Source organism: Boleophthalmus pectinirostris, unplaced genomic scaffold, assembly GCF_026225935.1.
Source record: "Boleophthalmus pectinirostris isolate CB_2022bp ecotype Guang Dong unplaced genomic scaffold, ASM2622593v1 HiC_scaffold_2, whole genome shotgun sequence".
In the NCBI taxonomy this organism is placed as follows: Eukaryota; Metazoa; Chordata; class Actinopteri; order Gobiiformes; family Gobiidae; genus Boleophthalmus; species Boleophthalmus pectinirostris.
Genome location: NW_026571152.1, coordinates 37,740,337 through 37,752,624, shown reverse-complemented (window position 1 = coordinate 37,752,624; position 12,288 = coordinate 37,740,337). Strand labels below are relative to the sequence as shown.

The window sequence follows — 12,288 nt, the reverse complement described above, 5'->3', positions numbered from 1 at the left end:
AACCATTTCAGGAGACGTCATCAAGAAGGTCCTTGAGAAAAGGCCAGAGGGTTTACAGCTCTGTCAACAAAGCAAAGTGTGGATACTTTGAGAATTTGAATATAAAACACCGAAAAATATTGAGCTGAGTTATTTGACTTTTTAAAAAACATGAAGAAAAACAGAGATGCAGCTGTGCAGTCAGCAAAACGGGAAACATGTGAGGGTTTACAAAGTCCTGCAAAGCTCCCAGGCCTCCACACATGCCCCAGTGTAATCCTACCTACACGAACACACACACATGCACACACACACTGCACCAGCTTTTTTTTTAGCGCTCTGACTCTGCAGACCCCTCCTCACCACACTGGGGTCTCATGGCGGCCGGGACCAGCTCTGCAGAGATCCACAGGGTAAACAATCGCCACCATGGACAGAGATTTAAACCTACAACGAGCTGAGACCTTCTCCTTTGTCAACCCCTGGATCAGATACTTCCTCTTCTTCTTCAGCTTCTTGTTCTGGGTGAGCGAAAGCCGGGTTTTTTTTTAGTTTCCAGAAAGCCTACGTGTGTATATGTGTGTATGTGTGTGTGTTTTGCCGTGCTACAAATGGCTTTCGCTGTGGTGCAGTTTAAATAAAACCTCGTATTCAGTGAGGCAAAAAGAAAAGGCCAGAACCCAAAACCCAAAAAGTAAAAAAGAGAATGAATAATAGATAAAGAAATGTAATCCAGAGATAGAGCGGAGCCTCCCCTGGTGAACACTTTAGTCTGATAGAGGTCATATGAGACCACACAAAAACTTTTCTTGGTAAAAATCATCGAGGTTTGAGGATGTGTCTGAAGGACCCACGTCTCACATCACACTCTGTTACACTTGACGGTACGAGCAGTAATAGCATAGTAACAGGAAACACTGTAATTGGAAATTGCATGGCAACAGAGAAAATGCATTTTGAAGTTCTGTTTCAACATTTTTATCAAGCAAAAAGCAAGTCTCCTGGTTGTTTTTGTTTCTGGTGGGTCTGTAGCAGGGGTCCCCAACCACCGGGCCGGGGACCAGTAGCAAGCCGTAGGTTGTTTGGTACCGGGCACGAACCTCCCCTTCCGTACGCCGTGCGAGTTGCAACTACTAAACCAGAACTAAACCAGAACTAAAACAGGGTCTAAAACAGTACTAAACCAGGTCTAAACCAGGAGTAAACCAGGTCTAAAACAGAGTCTAAAACAGGGTCTAAAATAGGTCTAATACAGGTCTAAAACAGTTCTAAAACCAGGACTAAAACAGGCCTAAAAATCAGGTCTACAACTGGTCTAAACCAGGTCTAAAACAGGTCTAAAAACAAGTCTAAAACAGGGTTTAAAACAGGACTAAACCAGGTCTATACCAGGACTAAAACAGGACTAAACCAGGTCTAAACCAGGACTAAACCAGGTCTAAACCAGGACTAAAAACATGTCTAAAACAGGGTCTAAAACAGGATTTAGCCATTACTCAAACATGCTGCGTGGACCGCCTCTTCCCATACCTGATCGATACACCTATCCCCGCCCCCAAGAGAGCCTGAAATCTGTTGAAATCCTACAAGACACTGACAAGATACAAACAGGACAGAGGCTCTTTCTGCAGGAGACATGAGCAGTAGAGTGCAAAGTGACATCTGATAATCCTGTCGTAACGCTGTTATTTTACTGGCGTGTTACAGTCACTGTTTGGAAAAAGCATGGTATTTAATTTTAAAAAATTAAAATCTGTCTGTGTACCAGACAAAGAGTTTGTTTTCATACCTGCTCCCTGTGGTCTTCCTCAGAGTCACGTGATGTTGCTGATGTGATGTTCATACAGGTTTTGGCGCTGTCTTCCTGTTGTAGGAGGCATCTGCAGTCCAACTTCCTTAGTACAGTATCCCATTGTGTGAGAGTAAAAAAGCCCCTTCGTCCTGGTTTATCATCCTGTGGACACGTTTCTGTATTTTGCCTCTTTAATCCAGCGATGGTGTTTGTTTTCCTCTGTCCCAGTGATGTTTGCTCCGTCCCGGTCCATAATGTGGTTTTCTCTTTTACACTGCTCCGAAATGGCCAATTTGAGTTGTCCCTGTTCTGCTTTGTGTTTTTTTTGCTTGTGTTTCACCTTCGCTGTTTCCTTCTCGCATTCTGTTCTATGTTCCTTTTTTCATTTTTTCACACCCTCCTTTTTCCCCGATGTGTGTTTTATTGCAGGACATGCAGGGTATTTTGTATACTATGACTTTCCATTAATACTCCGGTTCTGTTTTTCTTTTGGATGGACGAGTGATAACATAAATTATCGGAAGACCAAATGAACCTCATTGAACTGTCTGTAAATATCTCAAGTTACTACACCGACATTTGCGGCTTACAGACAAGTGCAGCCTATATGTACTTTTTTTTTTCTTCTTCTTTTAAAAGTGAGTTGATGCGGCTTATACTCAGGTGTGCTCAATAGTCTGGAAATTACAGTACTATATATATTTTTTAAATCTGTATTATAATGTTGTTTCATTCATACATCTTTAATACACAGACTGATTAGATAAGAATGTAGCAGTCACTGTGCACAGCAGTGATGTAGCAGCAGTGTGTGTGCCCCCAACGACGGCAAAACATGCACAGAATACAGACAATTATAATGAAATTGGTTCTTGATTCATTTTGTTCAGTCTAATGTTGTATTCAGTTTGGGGTCTTCACAATATGCAGATGCTTTCCATTGTTTCTCCGTATGTCTCTAACGTTCACACAAACCAATTACATTTCTACATAGTTTGTCATTTGAAAAGAGAAAATGAAAGGAATTATTTACAATAGTGGTGCAGAACATTTAAAGTAATGTAAAATCTGGTTTATTTTAGTTAAAGAGCCCATATTACGCTGTTTTCTGATCTGTTATCATGTTGTTTCCTCATCACAAACAGTTCCTGGAAATTTACCCTGAGGTCTTTTCTCAGACAGAAAACACTCTGTTCCGCCTTGTGATGTCATGTAGTAATACAGGAAGTGCTCCACTGTGTTTTTAAACTCCATACAACTTCACCAGAATCATTTAGGCAAAAAATAAAAAACAAGTCTAAAACAGGTCTAAAACAGGACTAAACAAGGTCTAAAACAGGGTCTAAAACAAGTCTAAAAACAGGTTTAAAACAGGCTTATAACAGAGTCTAAAATAGGTTTAAAACAGGTTTAAAACAGAGTCTCAAACAGGTCTAAAAACACGTTCTAAAAACAAGTCTAAAACAGGTCTAAAAAGAGGTTCTAAAACAGGTCTAAAAACAGGGTTTAAAACAGGACAAAAACAGGTCTAAAAATAGGTCTAAAAACAAGTCTAAAACAGCTCTAAAATAGGTTTAAAACAGGTCTAAAAACAAGTCTAAAACAGGTCTAAAACAGGTCTAAAAACAAGTTTAAAACAGGGTCTAAAACAGGTTTAAAAAAGGGTCTAAAACAGGTCTAAAAACAGGTCTAAAGACAGATCTGAAAACAGATCTAAAACAGGTCTAAAAACAGGTTTAAAAAAGGGTCTAAAACAGGGTTTAAAACAGGACTAAAACAGGTCTAAAAACAGGTCTAAAACAGGGTCTAAAACAGGTCTAAAAACAGGTCTAAACAGGTCTAAAACAGGGTCTAAAACAGGTCTAAAAACAGGTCTAAAACAGGTCTAAAGCAGGGTCTAAAACAGGTCTAAAAACAAGTTTAAAACAGGTCTAAAACAGGTCTAAAGCAGGGTCTAAAACAGGTCTAAAAACAAGTTTAAAACAGGTCTAAACAGGTCTAAAGCAGGGTCTAAAACAGGTCTAAAAACAAGTTTAAAACAGGTCTAAAACAGGTCTAAAGCAGGGTCTAAAACAGGTCTAAAAACAAGTTTAAAACAGGTCTAAAACAGGTCTAAAACAGATCTGAAAACGGATCTAAAACAGGTCTAAAACAGGTCTAAAGCAGGGTCTAAAACAGGTCTAAAAACAAGTTTAATACAGGTCTAAAACAGGTCTAAAAACAGATCTGAAAACAGATCTAAAACAGATCTGAAAACAGGTCTAAAAACAGGTCTTGGCGCATACATACATCATGACCAAATAGCAAGCGATTGGTTAAGTAAAAAAAGTACCCGCCTACTGTCGAGTGAACAAATCCTAATGCTGCGAGGTCAGATGGTTTCCACGAAGTGAAACCGGCCTTTCTATCATCATGGAGACCAAACCAGACTAAGTTCAGCTCACAGTCAGAATGCCTGTTTTTCTAGGTATTTTTTGAGCTATAAAACCACCTGTAATTGAATAAATGTAAGGTAGAGCTGTTTAATGTCACACTGTGGAACATTCCAGGCAGAGCAATGACATCTCTATAGTAACAAGACGGTGACGGACCCCCAACCGGAAAGTTACACACTGCACTTTTCAAATCCATGTGGTTTTCAGCTTTTATTTACTCTGGTCTAAAAGGAGTAAGTCTACAGTAATAAGGCCTGTTCATGAGCCAGTAAACCCGGTGACAACTTCTCTAAGATAAAATGTTTTTTATCTACCGGCAAACGCTCGAGGCAAACACGATTTTTACGCTGACAGAGCATAAAAATCAAGATGGAAATTTAAAATCTCTAAGCTAACCAGGGGCTGCTTTATGTCTTTATTATGGGCATGTCACCGTCTCACAAAACACCGTCACACAGCTCTGGCAGACCAAAATGACAAGTCAATACATTTTATTCTTTACCAACATCCAGTTACACAGAAGAAATAACTTGTCTTTTCTCATTTCGTCCACCCAGAGCACTTTTATGTCACTGTTAAAGGTTCTATATCACGCAAAATTGACTTTTTTGAGCTTTAACTCTTTCCCCCATGAAGACGACATTTGGCGACCCTCCTTTTATCGTTAATGACGTGTTTTGACGCCTCCGCCGTGTCACTAAAGACGTGATTTGACGACCATTAGAAACAGCTCGGTTTTTCACATGGGTCCGGTCAAGCGGAAACGGAGGGAAACAGGGGCAGATTTTTTTACATTCAAATAGCTCTTATTCAGAAACTAGAGGGACTATTGAAATAAGTAAAGTATTAGAATGTAGGAAAGAGTTACACTCCAACAGGGTAAAGTTAAACCTGTGATATTCTTTCAAGTTGTTGACAAAAAAATTTAAAAACTCATGTCGGTAACAGAGGGAATGAAATATGCAGCACTTTTTGGGCAATAAATACAAACAGTGATAACTCTTGGTTCTCACTTACATATCCTTAACAAACTGGTTTGAATATTTGCTTCATATAGTTTTCTACCATATGGTACAAGATTACTTACTTTTTGAGTAATGAGATTTTTTATTAAGAAAGGTCATGGTAACGGAGGGAAAAGTAACGGAGGGAAAATTGTGCAAGTAGAAGGTGCATGATTTTGCATAATTTGTCAGCCTTTTTCTTCCAAATACTTTAATATTACTTCAAAATGAAAGGAAACTATTTCTATAAAATATTTTAGTCCTTCCAAGCAAATTTTTATCATTTTAAATACTTTTTTTTTTTTTTTTTTTTAAATCATGTACCTTCATCAACAGTTCAAAGATGGAAAAACACAAGATATGATGAAATACATCCATTTATTTACATGATTTGCAGGTCTTTGAAATTTGGGAAATAATTTTTGTTCCATGTTTCATACATGGTCTGTTTAAAACGTATGGAACTTTAGAACCAAAAATGGTACAGAAAAAAGGTCAACAGTTTCATAAACTAGAGTACATATGTATCTGTTCAATACATTTTTATATCAGATGCATTAACTTGAATTTTTGGCCTTGCTGTTTACTTCTGCTTGACCGGGCCCACATGTAAACAGAGGCTGCGATAGGTCAGGGCCACTACAACCCACACTAGACTGACCAATGGGATTCAAGGATATTTTAATCAATAGTTTCAATAGTTAATCAAAGTAGTGATGATTGTAGCTTTTGGAAAAAAAACAACAAAGAAACGTGCAATGGAAAGATGGCGGTTTTAGAAATAATGAGGAGCGGGCGTATTTTATGGATAACTTTGGCGAAAGTGGTTCTGACTTTTATGGATTTGAAACTAATGATGAAGTTGATTATTCAGTGGAAAACAGCGATAGTGAAGGACTTTCGGAGAGTGAAACTTACCAAGATGAGTTCGAGGACTTTAGACTCGATTATGGACCAAAATTGTTTTCGATTTTGCACCTGATCAGGTAAACTCTCATTTTCAGTGAGCTGTTATAAACCTGTAAATGATCTGAATCACATTTAAACATCCATAAATGAAGAGTTCAGAGTCTAAAGTTTCCAGAGATACTAAATATATCTGTGTTTCAATAAAGTTCATGAGTGTGAAAATTATTTATAATCACTCGTGGAAGTCTGTTTTCTTTTATCCAATTATGCTCTATGGCACAGGTGTCAAACATGCGGCCCGGGGGCCAGATCCGGCCCTCCAAGACCTTTAATCTGGCCCTCGGCTGATTTTCTACTAAAATATTTTAATTCTATTTTTTATTAAAATATTGTTAATTTTCTGTGGTGTTTATCATAGCAGCGTCTCCAGCGTCTCTGTACGTGGCCCCTCCCACCAGAGCAGCACAAATGAAGACTTGTCTCTTTCCAAACGCTCTTAAAGGACGATCGTTTTGACTGTTGACCGTGACACCCTCATCAGAAAAATGTCCAAAATGAGAAAAGTGGAGCCGAGTGTAGGATTTTCCAAGAAAAATTTACTTATTCCTATTTATACAAGTTCATGTTAAACAAGTTCATGTTAAAACATTGTGTTGAAATTGTATTTTTCTTAAAGTTTCAGGTTGTTCATAATATTATAATATGAAAGAGTTCATCAATTAAAAAAGATTTCTGTAATAGATTTGCATTTCTCTGCACAAATATTTGAACTTATTGTTATTTTTGGGGTTTATATGACATGAGTTTTCTGATCCGGCCCCTTTGGGATCAAAGTCGGTTGGAAACGGCCCCCGGACCAAAATGAGTTTGACACCCCTGCTCTATGGGAAGCGCTAGTCATATATGTATGGGTTGTTCCTAGTAGGTGTCCAAGGGGGAAAGAGTTAAGTCATGTTAGAATGTTGTTTCCTCATCCAAACATCTCCAAAGCTCAAAATGCTCTGTTCCACCTTGTGATGTCATGAAGTGGTAGTTTTTTTTTAAGTTAAATGTGCGTTGTGTGACTTTCCTGGTGGGTCAGCAACCTGTTTTTCTCAATGGAGATGTTATTGCTTCATCTGGAATGTTTCACAGTACGGCATTAAACCTTTCTATCATCATGGAGACCAAACCAGACCAAGTTAGAAGTCAGATCTGTGCAAAGGTGACACCGCTCACAGTCAGAATGCCTGTTTTTTAAAGTATTTTTGAGCTGTAAAACCACTTGTAATTGAATAAATGTAAAGTAGAGCTGTTTAATGTCACACTGTGGAACATTCAAAGCACAGAAACAAGCAGGTGATGGTCTCCCAAACCAAAAAGTTACACCTTTCATTCAAGCAACACTAAGATTTTATTTCTCAGTTTATGTGCAAAGAGTTTTGTTTTGTTTTTGTTTTTTATCTTAAGTGTAGCAAGATGTACTTTCATTTTTTAAGCACAAAACTTCTTGTTCCATTAGTAGATCATTTTTCTTGTCGAGTGAAATTGACTCAAATCATGATAAAACTTTCTTAAGATTTTAGATGACTTGAATTAACTTTTCTGGTGGAGGCTTTGTCTGGAATGTTTTACAGTATGACATTAAACCTTTCTATCTTCATGGAGACCAAACCAGACCAAGTTACAGGTCAGATCTGTGGAAAGGCGACCCCGCTCACAGTCACAATGTCTGTTTAACAAGGTATTTTTCAGTTATAAAACCACCTGTAATTAAATAAATGTAAGGTAGTGTTGTTTAATGTCACACTGGAACATTCAAAGCACAGAAACAAGCAGGTGATGGTCTCCCAAACCAAAAAGTTACACCTTTCATTCAAGCAACACTAAGATTTTATTTCTCATTTTAAGTGCAAAGAGTTTTGTTTTTTTATCTTAAGTGCAGCAAGATGTACTTTCATTTTTTAAGCACAAAACTTCTTGTTCCATTAGTAGCATTTTGCTTGTCAAGTGAAATTTACTCAAATCAAGATAAAACTTTCTTAATTGAAGTCGTCTTAAATCTTAACTTTTCTGGTGGAGGCTTTGTCTAGAATGTTTCACAGTATGACATTAAACCTTTCTATCTTCATGGAGACCAAATCAGACCAAGTTACAGGGCGTGTCTGGGGTGAAGGAAGTCTGGGAGTCCCTGCTTAGACTGCTGCCCCCACCACCCGGCCCCGGATAAGCGGAAGAAAATGGATGGATCCCGCCCATAACTCAATGAAATACGATTGGCTCAGACAACTGATCTCAAACTTCGTTCCAGCCACCGAAGGTCCTGCAGGTGTTTCTTTAGTTCAGTGCTGCAGGGGGAGTCACTGATTTACCCAGATACCACTGGAAGAAAAAATGTGATTGGTCCATTTCCATTCCATTATATTAACCCTTTGTCTCCCAAGAAATATCAGTCCAAATTTATAACAATGATCTAGAAATTATTACTAGTAGTGTGAGGAGAAAAATGGACAGAAGTTAGTTTGGTTGAAGACGTTTTGCAGTTGATCCAAGCTGCTTCTTCAGTTCTGGTCAGAATGCTGGTGGACACTTCCTTATATCAACTGTAGCTCCCCCTCCGAACTATTTGAACTATTTGAACTATTTGAACTATTTGAACTATTTGAACTATTTGAACTGTGTCCATATTATTGGGACCCATTGAGCCCCGTCATGTATGCTTTATTTGCTGTTCTAGCGTGCACTATGCAATTTAAGGGATTATGTATCATTGACTATACTCCAATCTTTACAGAACAGTGTGATTTATTATCAATATATATATATGTTGTCATTATACTTGGATTCAACATGCAAATGTTTTGAAAAAAAAAAAAATATATATATATATATATATATATATATATATATATATATATATATATATATATATATATATAACCCTTTATAAATGGTCACACCTGCTGTTGATTCAATTAGCCCTGATGAAGACCAAGTAGTCCAAACGCGTTGGCGTGACTTTTAATAAATTCACCTATTTTACTTCCTTATATCTGTCTGCAGGGAGGAGCTAACTACACTGAAACTAACACTCCTACTTGTTTACAGTTTCTGTTTGTTAGTCAGGTCTATTGACCTGTACAGGGTATGGGGTCTAATTAACAGAACAATTCATGGCCATAATGGAGCTTCCACACCTTTGGACCTGACCTGGCTCCACCTGTTGTTTTCTTGTTTGTTTTGATTTAGGTTTGAGGATGGAGTTGTAAATAGGAGATAGATGGTGTCTGAGTTCTCCATTTCTGTTTAGAGAAGGATTCTCTTTCTTAACAAAAATGGCTTCCTTCACTCCCCTCTCAAACCAATTTTTCTCTCTGGCTAAAATCTGTACCTCGCTGTCCTCAAATGAGCGGCCCGTGGCTTTTAAGTGAAGAGGTACGGCAGACTGAGGTCCAATTTTTCTCCTCATGGATTCTACCTGGACGACTGAGGGATTCTTCACATATTACTAGTAGTGTGTATTACTCACTGAATAAAAAATATTAAAATATATATTAATAGTACAAAAATTCATTCAATATTTTTTCTTGAGTCTTCAGAATACCTTGAAGGCTCTGAGGTTTGTTTGACTCTTTCATTTACATTTCCAATAAAAGTGCGCTATAGGCTACTTTTTTATTCATTAATTGGTTTTGCGTATAACATGCGATTAATCGTGATTAATCGCACTCGAACTCATGCGATTAATTTTTTATTTTTTTTTCCCAGCCCATTTATAAGCAGTTATTACGTTATTGGCCATTATTACATTATCAGCTGCTACAGGCCTAAGTTTGAGAAAAGAACTCAGCGTAAATATGCAGAATTTGTGTGTTAAACGTGTGTGAACGAAACAAAACACAACTCCAGGTCTGTTTGCGATGAGGAAACGACATTATAACAGATAATAAAACAGTGTAATATGGGCTCTTTAACTGAAATAAACCATTACTTTAGATGTTCTGCACCACTATTGTAAATAATTCCTTTCATTTTCTCTTTTCAAATGACAAACTATGTAGAAATGTAATTGGTTTGTGTGAACGTTAGAGACATACGGAGAAACAATGGAAAGCATCTGCATATTCTGAAGACCCCAAACTGAATACAACATTAGACTGAACAAAATGAATCAAGAACCAATTTCATTATAATTGAGGAAAAGTCTGTATTCTGTGCATGTTTTGCCGTCGTTGGGGACGCACACACTGCTGCTGCATCACTGCTGCGCAAAGTGACTGCTATATTCTTATCTAATCAGCCCCAATCGTCTCCATAACCATAAAGCACCTGCTCCTCACTGTAACATGCCCATTTCACTGCCTCCTAAAAACCCACGCGCCACTTCCCTCATTTAAAGATGCATTGTGTAACATTTCTGGTGGAGGGTCCGTCAAATGCTTTTCTCCATGGAAATGTTATTGCTTTGGAATGGTTTTAAACCTTTCTATCTTCATGGAGACCCAACCAGTCAAAGTTACAGGTCAGATCTGTGGAAAGGCGACCCCACTTATAGTCAGAATGTCTGTTTTGTTTTGTTTGTTTGTTTGTTTTTTGGTATTTTTGAGTTATAAAACCACTTGTAATTTAAAGATCCTAAACAGCAAAAAGTGGACTGTTAAAATTGACTCTCGCAAAATCAATTTTAACATTTTCTCAGGGTTTATATGAGTCCAATCTTCTATTCTAGAGTTAATTTAACATTTTTGGAAATGCTAATTAAGTAACACTGGACCAAAGTTCCTGTTTAACCCTGAAATCAAGAGTTACATTAATGTTTTGAGAGTAAACGGATAACACTTTGTTGGGTTATCCTGATTTAACTAAACAACACACAGTGGTGTTTTATTTTTACACATTATTTTAGTTAATTTAAGATTATTATGTACAAAACTGGTTCAAACTGGTCTTCTCTCGTGGGAGTTTGAAGTGGTGGGTGGGAGGAGCCAAATTAACACTAAGGGAAGTCGAATTAACTTCAACTGTATCAACTCTGGCAAATAACCCCAACTCAATCCCCCATTTATCTTTCAAATAGTTAAAATAACACTTTTTGTATTAAAAACAACTTTGAAATAATTCAACCTGAAATTTTAACCCTCCAGTTTTTGCTGTGTATATAAAACACAAAAATTGACTCTTGTTTTGAGCTTTAAGCCATGTTAGAATGATGTTTCCTCATCAAAACCATACCCGGAGTTGTGTTTTTGTCACAGTTCTGCCTTTTGTTTAATTTTTCCCCAGTCCAGTTCCATTTGTCTGTTCCGGTCCTCCTTTTCCACCTCCTTTTACAGCTGCCCCTCATTCTGTAATCAGCCAGGCAAGTCTTTATATACTCCCTCTTCTCCCTGTCTTGCCAGATTGTACCTGTTAAGACAGAATTCAAGCTCCTGAAAACCTGAAATTTGAAAAAAATCTGTAAACCCTGTATTTGAACTGATCTGTTTTGACTTCCGCAATTTGAGTTTCCCTTTTGTTGTCCCTGTTTAAGTTTTTACCTAGTGTATCCCAGTCTTGGAAGAATTTTTGTTCACCATAATGTTATATTTCAGTTCCATTTCCTGTTATAGGACACCAGTTATTTAAATAAGACTGAGTACCTGTGTTGCATTTGAGTCCAAATTACCTGCGTGTTAGTTTTGTTTCATTCACACATGTTTGAGTAATCCTTTATTATTAGGCCATTTACATTTCCAAAGCTCAAGATGCTCTGTTCCACCTTGTGAGGTCATGAGGCAGTAGTTTTCAAGTTCCTTTGACCTTTAATTCAGTACAGATTGGCAATTCCAGGGCTGAAATGATCCAAATGATTCTAGTGAAAGTGTATGGAGTTTAAAAACACAGTGGAGCACTTACTGTATTACCACATGACATCACAAGGTGGAACAGAGTGTTTTCAATTTGAGAGGAGAACTCAACGAAACAAAAACACAAAATCAAAACACAACTGAGGAGAACAACATTAAAGAAAATACTGAAAAAGTGCAAAAAAAAAAAAGATAGAAAATAGTAGTTATGGGGAAATGAGGCGGAGCTCCGGAGCACGTCTCGTTCTTTCTGAAACAAATTGCTCCGGAGCACTGCCTCGGAGCTCGTCTCTGCAGCCGCTCACGTGACCAAAGTGTGGAAGTGTCGGTCCCTCCCCCGACTG

The 12,288-nt window shown here is 37.7% G+C and overlaps 1 protein-coding gene across 1 annotated transcript in view; it reads left to right on the top strand.

Moving 5' to 3' along the window:
• Window positions 1–400: 400 nt before the first annotated feature.
• The window catches only part of tspan33b (tetraspanin 33b), a 100,596-nt gene continuing 88,708 nt past the window's right edge, over window positions 401–12,288 (top strand). Inside the window, exon 1 of the mRNA XM_055156002.1 lies at window positions 401–504. Within this exon, the coding sequence (XP_055011977.1) occupies window positions 409–504 (96 nt within the window). The 5' untranslated portion in view covers window positions 401–408. The remainder of the gene's footprint in view (window positions 505–12,288) is intronic.